At 36.8% G+C, this 14,156-nt stretch overlaps 1 protein-coding gene across 3 annotated transcripts in view; it reads left to right on the top strand.

Moving 5' to 3' along the window:
• Positions 1–14,156, top strand: part of LOC107552061 (Kv channel-interacting protein 1-like) — a 31,471-nt gene that overhangs the window by 8,658 nt on the left and 8,657 nt on the right. Inside the window, exon 1 of one of the 3 annotated variants that reach the window (XM_016233866.1) lies at positions 1,417–1,577. The exons of 1 other annotated variant lie outside the window; for it this stretch is intronic. In XM_016233866.1, the coding sequence (XP_016089352.1) occupies positions 1,520–1,577 (58 nt within the window). In that variant the 5' untranslated portion in view covers positions 1,417–1,519. Of the gene's footprint in view, positions 1–1,416; positions 1,578–6,190; positions 6,376–14,156 lie in introns of those variants that run through there. One more of the 3 variants, XM_016233865.1, reaches the window with a different exon arrangement.

The raw sequence follows: 14,156 nt of genomic DNA, 5'->3' as shown, positions 1-14,156 counted from the left end.
AAGAGACTTCTTTCAAAAATATTTTTAAAATGTTACTATATAATTTGACTTTTCATAATTTATAACCACTTTTCCAAGAGGACATCTTCAAAAGGACAATTTGGCTTCCTTTCAGGGACATTTTCACCAAATTTGATAAAAATAACACACATTCTTCACTAAAGTAAGAATAGGTTCATATGAGACTCTCGCAGAGTATCCACTGAGACTAAAGACTAAGAAACAGCTGTTAAAATGCTGCCTGTCCAGATGTACTGCTGAAGAGGCCAGATGTTAAACTCACTGGAGTGAAGACACAAACTGTGTCTGGTTGGCAGCAGTTCTTTCTCTTCCCTGCAGTGAACATAAACATCTACTACGATGCTCTAACTTAGGGTCTCTTACATTATCTCTTTCCTTCTGCCTCTCTGTCTTTCCCTCGCTCTCTCTCTCTCCTTTTAACAGCAGATCGAAGCTGACAGTGCATGTCTCCAACTTTAATTTTTAAATCACTCGTCCTGTTTTACGTAATCTACTTCCTCCTGCAGTTTATTTTTATCCCCAGCATCCCTATCCATCTCTCGCACTCTTCCCCTCCATCTCTCTCCTCCTTTACCCATCTTTCCTCCATTTTCATGACACATCCGCCATTCACTCTCACTTTCCCTCTTTGTTTCTCCATCCATCTCCAAATACAAAACAATTATTTTAACAAATATTATAGTTATAATGTTTCACAATATTTCGCAATATTTACTGGTTTTCTGTATTTCAATGAAATATATAGCCTTGGTGAGCATTAAACTTCTTTCAAATACATAAGAAAAAAAAATAATGGTAGTGTATATATTCAACCAATGCATCAACCTAAAGTACTATACAACAAAAGTGCTACAGCCTACTTATAAGTTATTATATATGCATAATCAAATAAAGTAACACCAAAAAATTGGCTCAACCAATGGTCTGAATTTGGGGGCGGGGCGGTTTGTTTGACCTACCAAAAGAAGACAATGCTTAGGAAACCTGTTTGGAAAACATTCCTTATTTTCACAACTCTCTTTGATAATGGTAGTGCCACAGAAAATACACACTTCACTTTTAAAATCTCTGACTGAAAAGGATAATTTTTTCAAACCTGCTGGAAAAAGTCTGATATTGTTTATTTTTCTAAGCACCCACCACGAGTCTGTTCTTACACTGCTGGATAGACCTATTAACTACTCAGTTTTATCACTCCCTCATTCTCCACTAATATTCCTAAATGAACCACTCACCATCTCTATCTCTCTCTCCCTCTCTCTCTTTCCATGTCTCTCTCAGCCCCCAATAAAAGCTCAAGAAATGATGAGCAGCCTTCAGAGTCCACATAATAGACAGACAGAAAGCAGAGGAAAGTCAGAGAGAGTGAGAGCTAAGTAACTAACAACCCTGAGAGTAAAAGAAGGTTGAAAGATCAGAAGATAAGGACAAAAACAGGGACTAGTGCAAGCCAAGATCTAAAGTGAGGAAAGTGAAAAAGTGAAGAACTCTGTTGAAGATGGGTGTAGTGTTTGGGACCTTCTCTATGCACACCAAACAGGTCACCTTCAGGACAGGTAGGATCCAATTTACACATTAACCGGCTAGAAATACTTTCATAAGTTATTTGTGAGTGGTAGACGAGTAGATGAGAAGATTGAGCGAATTAGAATATCTAACTTTTTTAATACATTTATCATAACATTTAACATTTATTGTTCTACTTAATGTGCAACTTGAATGTCTGCGTGTGTGTTTCTAACCTAGATAATCTTTGGACAACAAAATCGCAACAGAATGCCACTTGAAATTAGCTAAATTAGAAAAACTCCTCTTGGGTTGTGTTATAAAGGAAAAATAGTTAATAGAGAGAATATTTTTTATTCTCGTCCACAAATGCCAGAATTTATATCTCAAAGGGCAAGCAAATAGCAATTTTAATTAGCCTAATATAGTTTTGATAAAGTGAATGTGCAGCGTGTGCATGTGCGAAGGATGAAGTGAATGTGTTGGCATATGCTGGCATGGGATCCATACAAGGCATTATGGATTATGAAAGTATTACATGGCCATTTATTCCAAAATTATTACCTCCTGTAATGCTCAGAGCTAAAAGCATGGAGGCGGTGATTTGAAGGGTTTGAAAAGAGGAGCGATCAGGCTGCAAGTATGTGATAAGAAAATGTATAAAAAGAGGAAAAAGAGAAAGAGGTTTGTTAGTGATTATTTATGCCTTGAAGGTTAATTAACCTACACTCCATGCAAATTTACCATTTCTGATTCTCCACAGCTTTAATGCACAACAGAATATGCTAAAACAATACTGCAACAAATCAACACACCATCAACACCACTGCACTCACATGTGGGAGCATGTGTTTTTACACACTCATAAGAGCAATAGAGAGAGCCACATTACATATACACACACCGGAGACCTGGCGAATGATTATGGAGCCAAGAGGATTACGAGTTCTGGGCAGGAAGGCAGAAAGCTTGTTTGAAGTCTTCACTAAAATCCCCAGGAGTTACAGGAGCTGCCTGTGAGTTTTTAACTAGAGATGCAAACTGTATGTGGGCTTTGGCACTCACCCCTGACGGACTAGAACTGCTGGATTTCTGAAGGGCATTGCTTCAGGTTCATGTGTTGGGGAGATTTCAGTTTCAACTTTAAATAGTGTTCCTCTAGTTTTTGTAGTTTGTAGGAATGGCCTATATAAAGCATTGCAGCTGTACCGTGTTTCAATGCTATGTTTGTGTTTTTATATGCGTTGAAGACGCAACTCGCAGGTTTAACTTACTTAGTGTGATGGAAATATCAATCACATAATTTGGAAACACACAGAGTCTCCATGACATGACGGTGGCGGCAACAATACTACAGTGAGAATAAAAGTTACGGCTTCTTCCTTTGCGTAAACATTTGGGTGGTGTTATGCAAATCTTCCAACACAGTGGCGTAGATATGTGGGGGAGTGTTTAAATGAGGCGTTTTAGGAAGGGCGGTTTTATCTCTTTGGGTTTGAGACTTTAGTCTTTGCAACTTTACAAATCTTATATATGCACGAACAGCTTGTAACACTCCAAAGACAAAGGAAAGCTTAAAAATCGCATATGACCCCTTTCAAACCTATGATGTGGAAGACTTATGTCTAATTTTAGTTGAAAAAACACAAAGAGCCCAATACTTGACACACAAGACATGATAGCTGCAACAATTAACAGGTAATCTCACTTTCTTTCTCTTTTTTACCAAAAAAATTTATAATTTCAACTAGAAAATGAATTCCATATGTCACAAAAAAAGTGAAAACCTGGTGTCTTATTAATTATTCATGCCCTGGTGCATCTTGGGAACACCAGAATCGACACCTTAAGGAGGAAGGAAATAAATAAACAGTACTCTTTTGTGATCAATACTTGAGGAATATAACAATTAATATAAGCAAAAACCCAAGTAATATTTAATTCAACATGCTTAAATGAGTTCATATGCATGGCTTATATTGGTTGCATTATTTTCATTTTAAGCTACAATGAAAAACACTATTTGGTATTATTATAACAAATTACAGTATAATAATATTAATATATGTTAATGTTTCCATCTCACACTTGAACTTAGTGTAGAAGGTTTTTGATAATTTTGATGTAATCTAAAGATCAGTAGCTTAAAAAATAAAATGACAACACCACAAATTATGATGTTAGGAAACGCTGTGCAGAAACAATGGCTTTCGGCACACGCAAGAATAGGAGAGATGAATTCTTAATTACTTCAAACATGCATAATCCAAACATATTGCTGTTTTTTTTTTAAACCGCACTGCTGGTAAAATTCTGTTATGCCATTTCTTACTATACTTCTGTTGAAAAACCCTATTAACAATATTACTATGATTACAGGTTCTCAGTGATACAAGGTTTCAGGCTGTTATTCGCACCATTGAATATGTTTCCAAGTGTAAGCCGATCATCTGTAACCATCTCCCAAGTGCATTAGCAGATTCAATGAGGTGTCTGCAAAGGAAAGTCTGACACTTCAGAGTGAGAAAAGAGGCTTACACCTGCCTGCCTGGATTTCACACATGTCAGTCGTTTGCTGGATATCATTGTTTCTCTTCCAAGGGTGAGTGCCAAAGTGAGAAAACCATTACAAACGTCTTCCATCGACAAAAGAAGGGTGTTGTGTTGTTGCAGACCGGGTTGTAGTGAAGGAATGCAGATGCCTATGTGATAGAATGTGGATATCTTGGCCTGATTTTCAGATCATTCCTGCTGGATTTGCGTAATACGGAGCGGTGCAGGTTGATATTATGTAATTACTCATTACCTTCAACTTCTCTCCTCACTCCCAGCCCAAAGCTCGTCTGTCTGAAGTCTCATCTTTTTTGGATTATTAATAAGGTTACAGACCTGCTGTTTTGAAACTCCGACATCCCCCAACTGCAATTTATTTGCCTCTGTCGTTTGTCTTTCTGCTTCCTCTTTCTGTTTTTCTTTATCTCTGTTTCCATCTCTTTAATCTGAAAAGTTTGTGGGGTTGGTTCCCCACTAATGAGAGACAATACCGAAACAAACAAGCGTATTTGGGTCGTTTTACGGCATCGTTGGGTCATTTTTATCATATGTACAGTACATCAAAAATGCACATTTGTGCATCATACACACTGAAAATTTGAGTACTTGATCCGTGAAACATTCTTATCTGAGACACTAAATTGCAAACGCACACACACACATGCACGCACAAAGGCTCATAACTGGAAATGAACAGTGGATGATGAAACCACATACTCATAGTCGTACCACAGCTCATTTGATGTATGTGGATAAGGTTTTGCCTACAATATGGGAACTAAATGTCTCCACAAATGCAGTAAAATCCCCAACACTGGGTGACCAGCAAGTGGTACACTGTAAAATGTTTGTAATTTTTTTACAGAGAAAGGCTAAAAATGCTACAGTAAAAACCTGTTAACAGGGTAAATGTTTACATAAATTATACATAATTGTACTGTACAAAACTGTGAAATGTGTGGGGTTGACAAGTAAAAAGTATAAATTACTGTATAATTCATGGTGAAAAACAGTTAAAACATTCTCAGAAGTCCCCACATGAAACATCACATATTATTACATTTTATATAAATATTTTTTCGGCAATTTATTATTTTTGTTATCTGTAAAATATGTTAGGATATTTTGTGTTACATTTTCTGTTATTTACTTAATTATTATTTGTTTAAAGTAAAACATAGATTTTTATAGCTTGCATTATTAATGTTATATCACATAATATACGGTTAAAAGTTATAAAATATACCTGCACCAATACGAAATCCTGTAATGAAACATTGTTACTATATTTTATAGTAAATTCCTGGCAACCACAGCTGCCATTTTACTGAAAATGGAACCAGCTGTTTTACAGTGTACCTATGAGGAAAATAATAAAGAATAAGAATAAAGGGACAGTAATTATTTTTGGGACAGCTTTTTCTCTTTCTTTCTTTTTCTCTTGCTTTCTTTCTATAGTTAGGGTTAGGGTCTTTTTCCATACATAAACATGAACAAAAACACATTTTTCTATTTGTTTTCTTTTTTTTCTTTTTTTAATTAATCAGATTTGAAACAAAATGAGGGTGAGTAATTGACAAAATTGTCATTCTTGACTGAAGTATCCCTTTCAAATGGATTCTGTGACGTTTAGATGTAGGTTAGAGTATAGAAAACATCATTCGCACCATATAAGAACAGCAGAAGTCAATGGAACATCCCACCATGATAGAACAACAAATGCTTGACCATATAAGAGCAGTAGAGTGTGAACGAAAGTCATCATCCATCTTGCCACATTCAGCCTGTGTGAAAATTTGCAATTCCATAAGGAACAGATCTGCTTGCTGGCTGTGTGTGTGTGTGTGTGTGTGTGTGTGTGTGTGTGTGTGTGTGTGTGTGTGTGTGTGCGTGCCACAGAGAGGAGCATTTCATCCTCACACTCTTCCTACTGCTTCCCATCAGGCTGATCCGCCTGCACAGCAACAGTTCCTGACACAGAATAACAAACGGGACCAGGCAGAAACAGCAAGAGCGAGAGCAAAGAAAGAGAAATGAAGGGAGAGAGAGAGTGAAATTTGTGGGAGGGGCATCAAGGAAGGAACCATATGCTTTTAGCAAGAAAATTCCAGCTTGTCTTCATTCACTGACAAGTGAGAGGAGAGTGGAAAGGGAAACAAGAGCAGGGGATTCAACAAAGACAGACTGGCGGACTCAACGTTTAATAGTTTGAACGTGCGTGTCTTTGCGGTGACAACATGGGAGCAGTAGTGGGCACATTGACTATGCAGACAAGTCAAAGACAACCATCTAGAGGTATGTTAACTAATGACAGATTATCTGACTCTATGAATTCTGTAATGGACAAAGACTAAAGGAGTTTTGAAGTATCAATAACAGCACTAAATCAATGACACAATGGCTAACTTAGCCACTGAAAGAGCGCTTAAGGAAACAAAAGTGTCCTGTTCGTGTTCAAAGACAGATGACACTTTAAAAAAGACGAGATTTATGTAGACAATGTTAAATTAAAGAGCTGAGAGAGGACAGAAAGGATGCGAGGTTGAGAAGATATTCAGTTGACAGGCAACACATCACGGTCTGCTGTTTACAAATGATGGTTTAACCTCATCCCTCACAGATAAACATCATGGACAGTGTGTGCGTGTGTGTGTGTGGGGGGGGGGGCATCTTTGTCTGTCCTTCGTCTGTTTTAACACTCTGCTCACATATCAACCGTCTTCCTGTTCACATGCACCATGGTGTAGTTGTCATGGAGACAGCTTTCTAATGCTTTGTACAGCAGATGATGGGATGTTATGATTGACATGATAGCAAGTGAAGCATTATACACATGAATTCTGTACAGAACTGCTACTGTTCTTGGTCCATTGGACCAAGGGATCACAAGTTTAATCATAAATAAACTTTAGTAATAATATGCATCAGTCATTTATTCATTCAATCAATCAGTATATTATGCACTAAATTAGAGGTCAACTGCATGGCAAATCTAAGGAATAACATATGAAACAGGAGTTTTGTGCTTATACATTTAAATATATTACTTTTATTATTATTATAATGATTATTATATATAAAATACCTCATTTTTTAATTATATATTTCACCTTTATGTCATTGTGATTTTCTTTTGTGAACCACAAAAAATATATTTTGTAAAATGTTTGATCTGCTCTTTTCCATACAATGCTGTTCCAAAAATAAAAAGCTGCCCCACAAAAAGAGGGTCCATACGATGAATCTGAATGCATTTTAATATAAATTAAAATATGAAAGCAACCAAATACAATAAATATTTTATTACGATAACATTTAAACAGATTTCTTTGAAATGCATTACTTGTGTTGATTTTCTTTGAATAATTATTAAGTAAATTCCAATTCCTCTTATTCCTATTCAAATTCCTGTAATCAATTCAGTTCAAATTCAAACTTATGAATTTAATTCATTCTCACGAACTGAAATTCTGCACAACCCCTTAACTTGTGATTCGAATCATTGGTGGTTTGGAACAACATAAAGAAGAGTAACTTATTTGAATGAACAGAATAGCAATTTTGGGTGTGAATTATTCCTCTACAATCTCTTAAAATGGTCTAATACAAAATAAATGTCATCATAAACTGCTGCCATCTGGCAGATGGTCTTCTGTTCCCTTTGCTCCAGCCTGTAACAATTTACTGTATGACAACTGCTTTGGGACATAGGCTCCACACAAACCATTGCTCCATTCAAAGATCAGTGATCCAAGACTGGTCTGGAGGCCTTTGCTTGGATTCTCAGCTCTACGTGAGGGGTGTGACTCCAGTCCCAACCCCAGTCCTAATGAGAGGGAAGTTCAGCGCTGCAGTAACAAGTGATTTGTACTGCCTTACAGCAGCTGCTGATGAATATTCATCCTGCTGTTTAACTATTTGCTTGCTATTTGTCGCTTTTCTCTGACATATTCCCCTATAGAGCTATCAAATCACTGTGGTCTAGAGCTTCCCGCGGTTGAATGTGGGAGGGTTGCTTTGGTTAATTACCTGTTAGAAGGATATATATTGTTGAGCTTGACGTCAAGGGCAGGCTTCTAATGACACTGTCTTCTTATATGTAGCGCCATGAACTGCAGTTTATTATTTTCTTACACTTAGCTTGTACTGAGAATGAATGACAGTAAACTTGATTTAACCTGACTTGTTTATAATTGGCTCATTAAAAATACTTAATTGACACATAACTAGAAAATGAAATAAAATGCAACACTCTCCAGTCACAATTACTGAGTCCAAAATTGCACTGCAATTTGCTTGTAGCTAACAAATTTAATCTAGTGATTTTCCTAATGAGTTCAATAGACACAATCAATCTCAGAGATAATCTCAGTTTTAAAAATCAATAGAGAAAAGATTGACAAGAAGGCTTGTGCTGTTGTTGTTTTTAACTTTCCGCCATCACTGTGCTAGAGGAAGCACTCTAATGGCACTAATAGCTGCTTGAATGGAGAATGTGTCCTTAAAGCTTATTTTAGTGTGTTCCTACTGCCGCTGTTTTAAGCTTTAAAGAGGAAGAGAGAGAGAAATAGATGGAAGGAGAGAGATTCAGTCCCATGCTGTGTTCTGTTGCTCTTCCACTCTACTGACTAATTTTTTCATGTGCTGATGTCTTACTTCTCCATTCCCTACTGATCTCTCCATTTCCCATACTAAAAACACATTGTCAGGCCCCTCTATCTTTTTTGTTACAGTACGTCTTCCCCATTTCCCATTTTTCAATTTCAGTTTCCAAGTAATTTATTGTTGTGCATGATTATTTTGCACACACCATAAAAACAAGAAAAAGAAATAAGGGTACAGGTTGAATGAATTAATGAATTAATGTGTTTGGTCTTATTGGTTAAAAATTCACTGTGCAGACAATAAATGAAGTAATGAATATTGAGATATGGAAAATAAAAAAGTGGAAAAAATATTGCTTTCAACATGTTATTGATTGATATTCTACTCTTGATATTAATTCAGAGAAATGGAAAATATATATATTTTTAAAATCAAGTTATTGATAAGTTATAGTAGATTCATTGTGGTGACAATAAATGAAGTAAGGAATATGGACATATGGAAAACAGAATTTGAAAATGCTTTCAACAAGTTATTGATAGATATTACACAAATAATAAGTGAAGCAGTGAATATGGGGATCAGTGATTGGTCTATTTCTCTCTCTCTTCTTCATCTGATAATTAACTCTACATCTTTCTTAGGTGTGTTCCCCTTAGTTTTCTCTCACCTTCCCTTTTCATTCTCATTCTCACATCAGTTTGCTTGTGTTAAGAGGCAGAGAGGTGATAATTAAGAGTGATGAAATGAGGGGCTGCCCTGTTGAGTTCTTTCACAAGCAGAAGCTTCACATCTAGTCATTCCCGTGTGATGTATCCATTACATTCTCATCAGTTATCAGACAGATCTGACAATATCCGGGAGTTGTTCAAGAAACAGCTAATGGATGCTGTTTGCTCTGTTGTTATAATTCAGTTCAGCTTCAAGTTTATACTCTCCATTACAAACATATCCTTTCAAGTTGGTTAAAATGGTTTGCAGTATTTCCAAAGAGACAGAATTTGTTTGTCAGAGATTAAGGCTGAAGCAAGACTTGCAAAGAAATGAAGAGGATGCTGAAGGATCTGAAAATTGCTGGTGTAGAGAAAAAGTTGACATTTGACTATTGAGAGTGTGTTGTGTTTTATGATGGTACTACAATGATGTTTTGAAAGGCTTCTGTCATAATTTACTCACCTTCATGCCGTTCCAAACTTGTATGACTTTCCTTTATCTGTGGAACACAAAAGAAGATGTTTATCAGAATGCTCTTGCTGCTCTTTTGAATACAATGAAAGTAAATAGTCATCAGTGGCTACTAAGCTGCTAAAATGACAAGAAAAAAGAAAAAAGAAAGATCAGCATTAGCTATGATGAATTTAACTCACAAATAACCAACCAACCGATGGTTTATTAATTAACTGCGTGAAGGCACTGAGCTGTATAATGTATGTTGCATAATCCATTTACTCACCTTCATGCCGTTCCAAACTTGTATGACTTTCCTTTATCTGTGGAACACAAAAGAAGATGTTTATCAGAATGCTCTTGCTGCTCTTTTGAATACAATGAAAGTAAATAGTCATCAGTGGCTATTAAGCTGCTAAAATGACAAGAAAAAAGAAAAAAGAAAGATCAGCATTAGCTATGATGAATTTAACTCACAAATAACCAACCAACCGATGGTTTATTAATTAACTGCGTGAAGGCACTGAGCTGTATAATGTATGTTGCATAATCCTAGCGCTGCTGTCTGCACTTTAATGCTAATGAAATAACAAATTTACAACTAACAGTAAACAAATATATATCATGCTTTTTCGGGGGGTGCTTAATAAACTGAAAACCTTTAAATCCGAGGAACTGCGTGCTTTCATTACCCATATAGCTCCGTAGACTAGAAAACCCGTCAAAATAAGAGTCCCGCCTTGGAAAAGGAGATCTCATACAGATTTAAACTTATAAAAAATATTAAAATGTATACAAAAACAAATTAGAAGATTAATCATAATAAAGTCTGTTACAATAAATAAGGATTAATATGTATTTAATTTATACAGTGAAGTGTTATTTTACATTTGTTAACTTTATTTCTGTACCTGAAAACTGTTAAATCTACCTAAAAAGCACTGTTTATTTAATATGTATCTTTGTTCTGTTGTATTTATGTAGGCCTGCTGAATGTTAAATGGATCCAATCCATGTTCATTAGAAATTATTTGATGATGCAGCAATAAATCTGCTAGTATAATTTAATGCAGGTGTTTTTGAACTTTGCTGATTTAAAACATGATCAAAATACTACCTATTTTGATGCCAAAATTTCAAATAAGAGAGGAAGTGACAAATATCGGTATCGGAATCGGCCAATAAGTGATTGTTAAAATCGGTATCGGCCCCAAAAAATCCTATCGGTGCATCCCTAAATAAATAAGGAATGTTTTCCAAACAGGTTTCATAAACATTACCTACTACTGGTCAGTCAAATAGATCGCCCCGCCCCCAAATTCACACCATTGGTTGAGCCAGTGTTGCTGTCGTCAGGCTGGTCGGGATGCTCAAACAAAATTTTTGTTTTGATAATGTCACAAAGCCAGAGTGTGCACTGCTGGTGAAATTTCACTGATGAAAATCATATTGGTTTCTCAGCCACAAATGACCAACCAGCATAAGACAGCCATTCATACTGCTCTAAGAAAATCTGCTAACCATGATGAAATCGGTTAATTTGTTTTCCATAAATTGTCCAAACTAGTCTGAAATGGCTAATGAGATAATTCTTTATCTTATTGTGTGAATGTGTTGGTGAGTTTATGTGTTCAGGAAGTAGCGGCATGCTGAGCACTATAGGTAGGAAACAAAGAATGAATAAAACTCATTAGTGACTGAGAGTTGTGTTACTGGCTGTGCTTTAAATCATGAAGCTGATGTGGCCATATGTTGAGTACAAGGGGACAACTGATGTAATAGATCGTCAATGATGGTTCAATTCAAAATAGTTTGGAAATCTATCAAATAGAGAACTTAATTTTTTCACCAATATATGGTTTAACCACAATATGGTCCAATCCTGTGTGAATTCAAGCACATACCCTTGACATTAGCAGCCCAAATCATGCCACAAAATTACACTATGGTTCGACCCAAGAGTGATACGTTGGAACGGCACAAGCAGCACAATGTTTAAAACTCTTCAGGGAAATGAGCCCACTAATGGCTTTCTTATAGTTCCCTCTGCACACTTAACAATCAATGTAACAAACTGAGAAAGTATTTTAACATCTCAAATATTACAAACCTTCCATCGCTTTATATATGCACATCTATGTGCATTTGAGGATATATGGAAGCTTAAAGTGTGTGTGTTTGAAAACCAGAGAGAGGATTTATAAGGGGCTGGAGCATTTATAAGGAGATGCAATGGCTCTCTAGTGTTCTGTGAAAGATGAAGGTCTTCCCTCAAGCCACCCATGGCCATTTTCATTCGTTCTACTGATTTCCCCATCACCCCATCTGCCTCTCTACCCACAACCAATCATTTTGCCGGAGCTGACACAGCAGCAGCAGAAGCAAGGCCTGCAGGGGGCGAGTGCAAAAGGGTGTATGAGCCTGTGGGTGTAGCTCATTTTCCAAACAGGTTTCATAAACATTACCTACTACTGGTCAGTCAAATAGATCGCCCCGCCCCCAAATTCACACCATTGGTTGAGCCAGTGTTGCTGTCGTCAGGCTGGTCGGGATGCTCAAACAAAATTTTTGTTTTGATAATGTCACAAAGCCAGAGTGTGCACTGCTGGTGAAATTTCACTGATGAAAATCATATTGGTTTCTCAGCCACAAATGACCAACCAGCATAAGACAGCCATTCATACTGCTCTAAGAAAATCTGCTAACCATGATGAAATCGGTTAATTTGTTTTCCATAAATTGTCCAAACTAGTCTGAAATGGCTAATGAGATAATTCTTTATCTTATTGTGTGAATGTGTTGGTGAGTTTATGTGTTCAGGAAGTAGCGGCATGCTGAGCACTATAGGTAGGAAACAAAGAATGAATAAAACTCATTAGTGACTGAGAGTTGTGTTACTGGCTGTGCTTTAAATCATGAAGCTGATGTGGCCATATGTTGAGTACAAGGGGACAACTGATGTAATAGATCGTCAATGATGGTTCAATTCAAAATAGTTTGGAAATCTATCAAATAGAGAACTTAATTTTTTCACCAATATATGGTTTAACCACAATATGGTCCAATCCTGTGTGAATTCAAGCACATACCCTTGACATTAGCAGCCCAAATCATGCCACAAAATTACACTATGGTTCGACCCAAGAGTGATACGTTGGAACGGCACAAGCAGCACAATGTTTAAAACTCTTCAGGGAAATGAGCCCACTAATGGCTTTCTTACTTGTTTTGATAATGTCACAAAGCCAGAGTGTTCACTGCTGGTGAAATTTCACTGATGAAAATCATATTGGTTTCTCAGCCACAAATGACCAACCAGCATAAGACAGCCATTCATACTGCTCTAAGCCCAGGTCTTTAGCTGGGAAAATCTGCTAACCATGATTAAATCGGTTAATTTGTTTTCCATAAATTGTCCAAACTAGTCTGAAATGGCTAATGAGATAATTCTTTATCTTATTGTGTGAATGTGTTGGTGAGTTTATGTGTTCAGGAAGTAGCGGCATGCTGAGCACTATAGGTAGGAAACTAAGAATGAATAAAACTCATTAGTGACTGAGAGTTGTGTTACTGGCTGTGCTTTAAATCATGAAGCTGATGTGGCCATATGTTGAGTACAAGGGGACCACTGATGTAATAGATCGTCAATGATGGTTCAATTCAAAATAGTTTGGAAATCTATCAAATAGAGAACTTAATTTTTTCACCAATATATGGTTTAACCACAATATGGTCCAATCCTGTGTGAATTCAAGCACATACCCTTGACATTAGCAGCCCAAATCATGCCACAAAATTACACTATGGTTCGACCCAAGAGTGATACGTTGGAACGGCACAAGCAGCACAATGTTTAAAACTCTTCAGGGAAATGAGCCCACTAATGGCTTTCTTATAGTTCCCTCTGCACACTTAACAATCAATGTAACAAACTGAGAAAGTATTTTAACATCTCAAATATTACAAACCTTCCATCGCTTTATATATGCACATCTATGTGCATTTGAGGATATATGGAAGCTTAAAGTGTGTGTGTTTGAAAACCAGAGAGAGGATTTATAAGGGGCTGGAGCATTTATAAGGAGATGCAATGGCTCTCTAGTGTTCTGTGAAAGATGAAGGTCTTCCCTCAAGCCACCCATGGCCATTTTCATTCGTTCTACTGATTTCCCCATCACCCCATCTGCCTCTCTACCCACAACCAATCATTTTGCCGGAGCTGACACAGAAGCAGCAGAAGCATGGCCTACAGGGGGCGAGTGCGCAAGTGTGTGTGTGTGTGTGTGTGTGTGTGTGTGTGTGTG

The sequence above is a fragment of the Sinocyclocheilus grahami genome, unplaced genomic scaffold (assembly GCF_001515645.1).
Source record: "Sinocyclocheilus grahami isolate Dianchi unplaced genomic scaffold, SAMN03320097.WGS_v1.1 scaffold440.1, whole genome shotgun sequence".
In the NCBI taxonomy this organism is placed as follows: Eukaryota; Metazoa; Chordata; class Actinopteri; order Cypriniformes; family Cyprinidae; genus Sinocyclocheilus; species Sinocyclocheilus grahami.
The sequence above is the reverse complement of the archived record's forward strand: the minus strand, read 5'-3'. Positions and strand labels throughout refer to the sequence as shown.